Here is an 11,305-nt window from a genome sequence, read left to right as displayed (position 1 = left end):
TGTTCGGCGTGGATAGGATGTACCTCAGGCTGATGACAAGTAACGCGACGACAGTCGGCAGAATCCTGCCAAGTGACTTGTTTTTTTCTTTTAACAAGAGAAATTAACTGTGTTAAGAACCTATCCACACACAGCAGGGCAGTGCCCGGGACATGGACGAGGCGTGTTAGTTTGTATGAACTGCGGGCCCGTCCCGGCGCCCCGGCCCGGACACGGACATGTGTGAACGAGTTCATACAAAACATAGGCAACGATATTTTTTGAGCTCCTGACGGAGCACGGCCCGTCTACCTCCCGGGCACGGCCCAGATATGTGGGGATTGTGGTAAGCGTTGAACTGGAAAGCGTGTGCAATATTGAAAATTTTAAATTGAAATAAACTGTCAATTATTTACTGAGCCTAAATACACACACCGCACATTTCGAATAAATGAGGCTATAAGCGCAAAACTGGTGTAACCCACATTTAATTCTTTTGGCTACAATATTATTATTATGTATTTGTTTTAATCTTTTCGTCAAACATTGTTTTATCCAATTTTGGCCATAAATTGGTTAATTGGTTAATGATAAATTGTATCACTATATTTATGCTTTATAATGTTAATTATTGCGATCTAAATTTTTATATTGGTTTTAATATATTTCATAATCGTAATAATTAATGACATAGCTTGTGTACGAGATTAAAAATTCAGTTATTATCATTGTAGTGCCCTTACAGGGTCCATGTGCTAGAATACCATTATGTAACACCTTCGTTAATCCACATGAAACAATTAATAAATGAAATATGAATTACTTTCAATGATAGTAAAGTACATAATTATTATTTTAAAGTGATATTGTAGAAAAAATATTAAATGTAGGTTACACCACTTTTGCGCTGATAGCCTCAAATAATATTTAATGTTTCAAAACACAGACCGTTTATTGAATTTTTTTATTGTATTTTTCATTTTTAGTCCTATTAGGTTTGTCTAGTGGTGCGTGGTTTATTTTTTATTCTATTAATTTAAATTGATATTCTTTGTTGTTCGTTGATTTTCCATTCTTCTAAATTTCGTAAACTTAGTTAAAAAGCTTTATTATTTATTAGACTATGAGTTTCCTTTTATTTTCAGCCCTGTATTGCCCACTGCTAGGTATAGGCATCATGTCGATCTTAAAACTTAGATTTGATCAATGTAAAATGTGCAGAAACGGTTGAAAATATTAAAATAGTAAAAGTACCATTTTAAAATTTTCAACCGTTTCTGCATTGTGACAAAATAAAAAAGAACGCGCTTTGTTTTATTTCGAATTATCTTTTCAGTAAAGGTCGAGTAAGGCTGTACTAAGTCCACTTTAATTTAATTACTACTTTAATTCTTATTTAAATATAAACGTCAGTATTTTATATTTTCACTTTTTTTTGTTCCGCTAGTTGTGCGCGGTGTGTGTAGATTATATATAGCTAGTAGTGATGAATCTTTGTTCAATTATTCAGTCATTTTAATCACATTCTAAGGGTCGTATTCTAGAACTCTACTCAATACTCAAGTCAGGACTTGAGTATTGCAGTCAGCACTGAAAATGATACTCAAGGCATTGCCATTAGGGTCGTATTTCCAGTGCTTGAAATCATACTCAAGTCTGCTCAAATCCTGACTTGAGCATTGAGTAGAGTTCTGGAATACGAGTATAGGTGTAATATCGGTGTTAACAGTAGTAGACGGTTCATTACAAGTATATATCGGTGTCTAAAAAAACATAAATATAACAAAAATATTGATGTATGTACGTTAGTGGTAATTTTATTCAATGCGGGTTGGTACTACGATTTCGGGAAAAGGCGGTTTTTATTTAAGAATGATGAAAAAGAAGGAATTTCATTATACTAATTACAAATGAGTAGTAAAGTAAGTATAAGCCCTGTTTTCCAAGGTTAGAATCCTCATCGTGTAGTTATTGATTTTAACTGCGTCGCTATTTGCATAAATGTCGTGTCACACAATAGGCATTATTCTGCTTGTACCAATCATATCACTCGAAGAAATTGTAAATCGGAAATGAAACATTTTTTTCGGTTCTAATTGGCGTATATTTGTTTTTTAAACAAAAATTTTTTCGAGCCATTTACAGTTCCCATGGTCACGGCTGAGTCTGGACTGGCAATGGGTCCTGTAAACAGTCGACATTAAGGCTGAGATTTATAAAACGAGGTTTTGACTCGACTAAGCTAAGCTAGTTTTCTTATTTACAAGGCCAACGTTGCGGGCCCTTTGCAGGTTCATGAGTACGACTGAGTCTGGTCTGACCATGAGTTCTTGTACAGTTCCCTAAACGTTGGTGTGTTTGAAAAAATAAATATACGCCTTTTAGATCTGAAGAAAAAAAAATAGTTTAATTTCCCATGTGTAACAATCGCGCACACCTATGAACTCGATGAATTGTAAATGTCAAAACACTAACCAATCAGCCTGCCAGTCCGTGGAACCTTATTAGTCAGTTTCTTGACATAGATAATTTAGTTCATCGCTTATGAAAATATAAAACCTTTGGTGTTGGAAGTTTAGCCGCAACTTGAATGAAAAGTGCAAAACAAAGAGAAAAATACAGTTAGTGTTATTTTGAATTCGACTAACCTCGTAATGCACAGGTTTTAGACTCAGATTTATAAAACGGAGGACTTCTGCAAGCAAAAATGGCGAGCTAAGCAAGTTTTTCGTATGTACAAAACGAAATTTGCTTAAGTAAGAAAGACATTTTAAAGTAAACTAAAAGTTAAAAAAAACTTTGTTTTATAAATCTCAGTCTTAATGTCGACCTCAAAGCTAACTAACTGTATGATTATGTTCAATGATCCTCTGTCCAGGATTCTAGCTTGGCAGACATGGGTTCAGCCCTGACCAAAAAATTTAAAAATTGGCATCGTTAAATGGTTAAACTAACGCGTTGAATGCAAACTAAGAGGGCTTTAATGTGTGAATCCAGTCAAATATTTTTATTTTTGTGGTCAGGCTATAAGGTTTACGTAATTAAAACGTTGTATGTTCAATGTTTATTTTAATGTGGGTGTAGGTCTACCAGAATCTCATGACAAATCGGACGCATGTTATATATAATAATAATGTACCAGACAACCACCAATGAAACTAAAAAATGAAAACTAAGGAATTCCTTGTACTAGGAGTACCAGAGCAGCGAAGTGAGTCATTACCTAGAACACCCAGACGAGAACCAATTTAGAAAACTTCATTTTCCAAATTCGCACTGGCAATTGAACTTGGGCCCATGCAGCGCCCACAGTGCACAGCGTTCGGCCTCCAAGGTCGTCAAATATGTGTGTCACTCACTGTACGTAAGACTCTTCGACGAGAGTCTTGTTAAAGGGGTGTTAATACAGGTAATAGTACATTAGCACGAGCACGAGGATATATTTATCTTTTTGATCCTACCTATGGGAATACCCAGTAGGAGGATGAGGAACGGTCCAATAAAATTGTGACGACAGTTTGCACTACATACTACTTTATAAAAAAACCTCATTATTTAAAATATAAATTTGATTGTAATTTTGTATCATCTTGTAAAGGTAATGTAGTGCGATGGTAATTTAACAGAGTTTATTAGGTGTCATATAAAAAATCCCCCTTTGAATCTGCGTTCCCTAAAGTTCTATCCTAAGGTTGCCTGTTTTACTGAATATATTATATGTTCTGGTACAAGTTGCTATATACATAGCAGTACGGTCGCCTGTTTTCCATTACTTTATTATTTTGTACTAAGATTACTGTTCTGTGCTGTAGCTTACTTTAAGTGCAATAAATAAAGAATATTTTATTTATTCATTCAAAATAATAAAAATCTTTATTTTTATATATTGATTTTAGATAATATTTTTATCATGCCAGACGAAAATAATTCATGTAAATAGTTCATGAGTAATATAAATACTTTATATTTTCTTCAACCACACATAAATATCTTGATTGAAAATGGGGGTTTTTGTATATTTACAATAAAATTAAAAGCATCAAAAATATTCAAACGTAGTTGCCGGTGATGTCAGATATCCCAAATTATTGTGATTGTCATTTACGAAATTGTTATTTTCATTTTTCAATTTTGTGTCATGAGATTCTGGTGTAGATCTATCCGATTAGATATAAGAAAATTTAAATGACCAAATGATGGTTAGGTATGGCTCAAATTAAGTCTTATTAAGTAATCTCTCGCCTATCGCACTTTCACTATACTATTTTAAAGTAGTAAAATAGTTTGTTTTATGTCCTACAAAATTACTTAGCTCTTATATTATTACGAGAAAATTTACCGATAGGGATAAATTAAATTTTGTTGCTCTATTTTGTAATGAGGAATACTTTTCGATCTTCTCGGGTTAGTGGTCACTGAGTTTTTCAGTATAGTACCTTGAAATATTATTTAATCCTCAAATTAGGCTCTATTTACTTTACGGCGGAACGAAATGGAACGGAAGCGTCAATTTCGCTTCCCTGCGCGAGAAGACGCGCGCGGTCGCTGCAATGCTCTAGCATTCGCGCAGGTCACACTGCGCCTGCCTTCGCGCTACTTCCCGCGGAGTCGCAGTCGAATTCTCACGAACGAGACGAGAGCATTCTCGAGCATGCACTAGAATTTTTGGGGTGCGTTAACTTAATCGAACTAATTCACCTAGGTGCATTAAGTACACTTTTAGTAAACTTAAATCACCTGGGTGCTTAGATAAACATAAAAGTAAACTTTATTCACCTAATTCACCTGGTGAACATAAAAGAAAATTGCATTCACTCCTTTATAAGCTCGTATCTAGTTTCCACGTTATATGCCTACGCAATTGACCATAAAGTTCATTACGCTTTGCACAATATCGTTACAAAAATTCGCTCCCATTCCGATCCGCCGCAATATAATTAGAGCCTTACTTCAGCTTCTACAGTCATTTTGTATATTTGCCCTTTCGGAGCTTAACATGTATTGGCGAGAGGTTTCTATTAATACATCAGCGTATCATCGATCAGCCAAACTAAATAGCGGGGATTGTTACGTATTTTTTGTTCTTGAAGTTGATAAAGAATTTTTTCTGATTATAGCGTGTCCTCAATAGGAGCGTCGAAACAAAAACAGATAAGTCACACAATGACTTGTTCTTTTTTATTGCCAAACGATGTTTTCGTACGTTTCTATATGGTTTCTATGAATAATTTATCCAACCTGAATAACTATATAAATCTGTTCTGAAGCTCTAATTATTCTCTACCAGTATTCAGACAGAAATAACAAAATTATTTTTTACTTTCCGTACGCAACTTTATGCAAACAATTGAAAATCCCTAAAGTTTAAAAGCAAGAGTTGCATTTTGAAGTACATAAGAAAACGATAATACATTCCCTGAAATTTAGATTGTGGTAGGTATTGTGTGCGTACACAATTTAGGTTTTAATTACACTAGTGTTCATGGAGTAAAACATTTCAATATTTGTGTACAAGTTTCATTAAAATATGAAGTATAGAAATAAAACTACAAAATAATTAATTATGATTTTCTTAATATCTATCTTCTTAATATTGCAAAGTGTCTGTTACAAAATTAAAAATTTGAATTATAATTTTAGTTATACACCAACTAATCTGTATTCTATTGCACTGCGATATTAGGATTTGGTATATTTTTATGTGGTTTGCCTTTGTTGTAATCTGGTACTTTTAATTTTTCCTCTAATTGCGGCGAAGTGATGATTGCCTGCTGCTGCAGCTGCAGGCTCTCTTGCTGTAGATCATGTGTCAATTGCTTTTGCACATTACATGTCCTGCAACAAAACTTCTTTTCAGTCGTCTCTGGGGCCTACTCTCGATCTCCGTCCGAAACAATTACTATCAAATAAGTAATATTCGACAAAATTAAAAGACAAGTATCCAGTATGAAGCTTCATTCCCATTACGCGTCTTTTAATTTGGTCAAGTATTGATTATTTGGCAGTAATTGTTTCGGACGGAGATCGAGAGTAGACCCCCAGGCTCTGGTATGTGGGAGGGAAATTTGACATTGGCAAGTCTTTGGCTACCAGTTTTAGTGTTTTCCATTTGATACTCTTTATGGCCTGAGTACTCTAATTTGAAACAATAAAAATTTAACCCATCTATTTTATGATGCAAAAGGATTTCCATGTGCCAAAATAGTTACCGAACAAATACTAATACAAACTGGTGGCCACTGAATGGTAAAAAATATATATAAAATAAAATAATGCAGCCTTGCTTGAGCTAACTGGCAGTCTTATATTTTAGCCGATAGGCAGTAACTATAAAAAAATTAAAAAAATTGGTTTTGATGTTTATGATTCCTATACTTTGGGTTGTAATTCCTAACATTTTGTTGATGGTATCTATTATAAATATGTCATTTTTATTATTTTTCGTAATATAATCTAAAGTTGATACAGCAATCACATGGTCTCGACCTGCTTAAGACGCAGAAATTATCATTAATTACTTAATTTAAGTTTAATATAAGTTTTTAATTATCAGAAACTGTAGCATACCTATTTTTAATATCTCTAAAATATCCAATAATATATTCATATTATTTAATTATTGCAATCAAATGTAAATGTCAATCAAATGTAATTATTATTAGTTTATTATATTGATTATTCTTATTCTGAAGACGATGCCAAATTAGGTACGGTCTCACAGTCAAAAGTTTTTTAATATTTGATGTTATTTGTTTTTTGTGATCAAGCACTGTTTATGTTACTCTATTTAAGATCTGGTTTGGAGAGATAATTTTAAAATAATAATACAGTTTAGTAACTTGATTGTTGTACAAATTATTTTGTTTACATTAAACATAACACAGTACATAAATAAGATTGGAGACCTTTTAAGTTAAATAAATTTAGTTAATTGTATAAGTTTGTTAAATGCTATTACAAAGTTATAAGTCAAAAGTGGTGACTATTATCGTTTTATAATCTAAGCACTGCAATTTCATGTCTTCGAAAAACGTTCTGGTACTCCCCTTTAGGAGCTATTTTGATTAACTATTCATGGGTAGTGATGTAATTAAGTATGAGAATCAATTGTCAAACATCTGTGCTAAGTCTTAATTATATCACTTTCATGAGCATCTATGAGATAAAAAGTTGTATTTTTTTTACTCTATAGTTGTGATTTGATTTAATAAAGATTTTTTGGCTATACACATTTTGCTTATAATTTTGTGCAGTACCTGCATGCATGGTCAATCCTTTCGCAAATTGCATCAGATGCTGCTATATTCCCAGACAGGTAAGAAATTTCAGCAGCTACTGTTGCTAATTTTTCAGCATAGTCCATGTAGCCTACAAAGTAAGTATATAAATGTATAAAACTGACATTACATATGTAACCTCTGTATAGAACCAACATTACATACCATTCCTTCCATCCTCACATTAGAGTAAAATGGTGTTTCATTAATAATCATGCTTAGATTGGCCTACACTTTAAAATATCTAACTCGGGTGACTCAAGCAAATGAGGCATACAACAACTCATACTAATTGTACTTGTGTGTCAAATAATAAAAAAAACTGCACCATTCCTAATGATAAACAAATAATACAAATATGAGGAATATTTGTTTTGAATAAGGAAAATTTAAGTACCTACCTACATTATTTAACATTTTATTTACTCACTAATGAGGGTCCTTAGATTGTGGTTAAGGTCACACAAAGAGCCACGCACAGCTACCAGCTGGTCCCAGTGGTGTGGGGGGGTGCCGTCATCTCCCCATTCAAGAGCTTGTTTCACCAAACATATTTCCTTAGACAAAGCTTCTCTCAATCTGTAAAATATTTCACATGTTCAGATAAAGTTCTAGATTGTTCCCGAGTGCAAGTAAGGTTATTTATCATACATGTTATGAAGCAAATAAAAGCAATCCATTCCAAATTGAAGAGATATGAAATGGTACATACCTTTCACTAGTGTCTTGTATAGCTACCAATGTCACAGTTAACAGCTGGGTAGCAGCATTTACGTTCACTGTAGTCGCCTGGCGAATCAAGAACTCGTGTTCCAATCTATCCAGGGTTATATCTTCCCATGTAAAATGTTTCCTATTTTCATCACAATATGCTGCTGTTATTAATCCTACACTAATAGGAGCGTAATACCGTATCCTGGGAGCGACAACAAGGTGCAATCGATAAGCCGTACGCAATATGTTGATTATTCTTCTTTTAAACATCGTACAGCGAGCAAATACGTGGACAGATTGGTTTCAGCGAAGAAGACCACTAATTTGAGTTATTTATTGCTCCATGTTTAAATATTTGGCTGTATTTGAAACAAAACAAAAAATATTCTTGCCAAAAATCTGTCAAAAACGAATCAATCTTTCCCGGCACCTCCCGGTTCCCGCATTTCGCGAGAGATGGCCAAACGGTCAAATCACAATGACAATTTTAATTGACATTGACATTGACAATTTTTCATTTTCACCACAGAGTATATACAAAAGTAGAGTACTGTAAAGCTCTTCATTAAAATTATATTTATTTTCATTTCCGCATTTACTTAATTTATACTTGTGATTATACTATTTACACTTCCCAATGCTTTTCCAGTTACCTAGATTAAGAACTTTGTTTTGGTGGTAATTATTTTTTCACCTTCTTTCTCATTAGGAATCTGCCCGCAAAAGCGTGGAAAAAGTTTTTGAAATCCGATTTGACGATGGATTGTGGTGCACCTGACTTTGTCTTTCGATGAAAAAAACTTTATAATTCAACCTTAGATAATTTTTTTCCATCCTCTAAGAGTTCAAGAGAATGTAATAAAAAACTAAAACGCAGTTGAGTGACAGAATATTTTTTTGAGATATCGATAAAAAACTTAGAAGATGGAAAAAAATAAAGGAAATAGTCTAAGGTAAAAAATCATAACCCAGTGATATTGAAATTGTATATTGATATTTCAGCTATGCATCGGGTAACTTCCGATAAGTCGAACACGTTAACAAATTTTAATTATAAGAGAATTTTGTACTCTATCTTTTTAAAACGGATATTTGTCACAGCCTCGTTATAGTTTAGTGGACTTTAGGTGAGATTTTGATGTTGTATTTTATTACAACCGTTAAGTGTGTTTTTATATTATGGTTTTTATTAAGTTCCAATAATAATTGGACAGATTTTTTTTGTTTCTTCCGTAACGGTAATAAAAGCAGAAAATTGTCTTGATCATTATCCAACAGCGATGTTGTTTAATCTTTTAATCTGTATTGAAAATAAAACGTGACCGCTTTTGGCGTCATACTGGCCGCCTTCGGGCCGCTATTCCGCCGCGAACGACTCTTGGGACTGCTGTGTGTGTGTGGCACGCCCTGGTACGCATTCGCTTCCCGCAGGTCCGCCTCCGGACCACTTTTCCAGCTGTACCGCCTCTGTGTGGAATCCTGACATATTTGGTACCAAAAAATGTACCAAAATTGTACTATTCAGTCATAAATGTATTTAGTACTTATTCTTAAAAAAATTGTACCACTATCATAACGAAGTTAGAGCGAAATCAAAATTGTAAATATTTTCGTAATTTTTTTTCAAATAAATTTTCGTCATTTAAAGGTCTATCCACACGTAAGTATTTGGGCCGCGCCCGGGATGTAGCCGAGGCGTGCTCTATCAGGGGCTCAAAAAAATATCGTGTACATTTTGTATGAATTTATTCACACATGTCTCGTGTCCGGGCCCGGCTGCGCCGGGACGGGCCTGTAGTTCATACAAACTAGCACACCCCGTCCACGTCTCTGGCACGGTCCTGATGTATGCGGATAGTCCTTAATTGGGTAACTAGGCAAAGGTGGAAAAATGGTGGAAACCATACAGCCACTTTATATGTCAGTATCTTTCCTTATTTTGATTGAAAAGGTTAGAAGCGCGTATCCTTAAATATAGTTTATTTCATGCAATAGTCGGAAACGGAAAAACGTGTTCCATGCGTGTTCCACATACATAGATACATGAACATATTGTGTACAATATAGCCACAAAAAGCGACATAGAATTAAAATAATTAAATTAAATCAAACAACATTCATTAAAACCACCAACAATTAATTGATTACTTTTTCAAATTCGGGATTTCCGGAAATAGTTTTACTGCATCGTACATAATATTCGTGGGACAAAACTGACCTAGGAAATCAAAGTTGGATTTTTAACTAATTCTAATGTGCCATGTAAAAATGCAGTAGATAACTGACCTTTTACCAAAGCAAAGAATAAAATAGATATAGAAATAGAATAGATAGAGAAAGAATATAATATAATTATTAACATATTGAAATACGTATTCTAGTGGGAATATGATATGATTTAATATGATTTCAAGCACTGGAAATACGACCCTAATGGCAAGGATTTGAGTATGATTTCGAGTGCTGTAAATCATACTCAAGTCATGACTTGAGCATCGAGTAGAGTTCTGGAATACGAACCTTAATGGCGGAAATTGATTTAAAAAAAATACGAAAATATTTACAATTTTGATTCTGCTTTATCTTCTTTACGATAGAGGTACACATTTTTTAAGAATAAGTACTAAAAAGTACAATTTTGGTACATTTTTTTGGTATCAAATTTGTTAGGATTCGTTAAGATGCACACGGCACTCTGAAATCTCAACATATTTATTTTGTTTTATTTCTCAGAAACTAACCAGCAGATCCAGCTGGAGTTTTCTTTACTTGTGTACCATTAGGGTACAAATTTTTGGCATAAGAAGTTTTTATAGTTATTAAATAAATACTGGTAATCCAAGGTACACTCGCCATAATATTGACAGTCAATACGGCTGGTGTACCTTTGATATTGCTATAACTTCGTTCTGATGAAGGTACAAATTATTTAAACTAAATAGTACAAATTATGTACATTTGTTTAATACCAAATTTATCAGGATCCGTTAAGATACACCCGCCATTCTGACTCTCACCAACTGTTAAATTTATTTAGTTCATTAAAGAATGTAAAAAATAAGGTACTATGAACCTACTATGTTTAAAAAATATTCTACTATTCGAAATTCAAATAGTTGTGTAAAGCCAAAAGTGTAAAACTTTGTACCACTGTGTGAGAGACTTCATGGATTCTCCTATTCCATCCTTTAAACTTTCTGTAAATTAATTACTTTAAAGTCTGTTTGTTTTTGTTACTTATTATTATATTAGAGAGAACCAACTATGTATTTGCTACATCCCAACGGGGTGTTTTTGTACTTATTCCCTATGGAATGCTACTAATGTACTAACAT

At 33.6% G+C, this 11,305-nt stretch overlaps 1 protein-coding gene across 1 annotated transcript; it reads right to left on the bottom strand.

Moving 5' to 3' along the window:
• Positions 1 to 5,420: 5,420 nt before the first annotated feature.
• On the bottom strand, positions 5,421 to 8,426 carry LOC113239487. The gene is made up of 4 exons (XM_026476516.1): positions 7,969 to 8,426; positions 7,687 to 7,835; positions 7,236 to 7,347; positions 5,421 to 5,814 (listed from the first exon to the last, which is right to left on the bottom strand). Exons 1-4 carry the CDS (start codon positions 8,238 to 8,240, stop codon positions 5,643 to 5,645), a joined length of 705 nt encoding a protein of 234 aa, XP_026332301.1. The 5' UTR covers positions 8,241 to 8,426; the 3' UTR covers positions 5,421 to 5,642.
• Positions 8,427 to 11,305: the final 2,879 nt, after the last annotated feature.

Source organism: Hyposmocoma kahamanoa, unplaced genomic scaffold, assembly GCF_003589595.1.
Source record: "Hyposmocoma kahamanoa isolate Upper Pololo Valley unplaced genomic scaffold, ASM358959v1 99879, whole genome shotgun sequence".
Lineage (NCBI taxonomy): Eukaryota > Metazoa > Arthropoda > Insecta > Lepidoptera > Cosmopterigidae > Hyposmocoma > Hyposmocoma kahamanoa.
This window is presented reverse-complemented; position numbering and strand designations above follow the sequence as displayed.

Bases quoted from the DNA above. Each gene is read 5' to 3' on its own strand.
- LOC113239487 (XM_026476516.1), bottom strand. From the start codon at position 8,240: ATGTTTAAAAGAAGAATAATCAACATATTGCGTACGGCTTATCGATTG. The intron at 7,836-7,968 runs GTATGTACCATT...AATATTTTACAG, and splicing joins ATACAAGACACTAGTGAAAG to ATTGAGAGAAGCTTTGTCTA. The intron at 7,348-7,686 runs GTGAGTAAATAA...CTTACTTTGTAG, and splicing joins CAATCTAAGGACCCTCATTA to GCTACATGGACTATGCTGAA.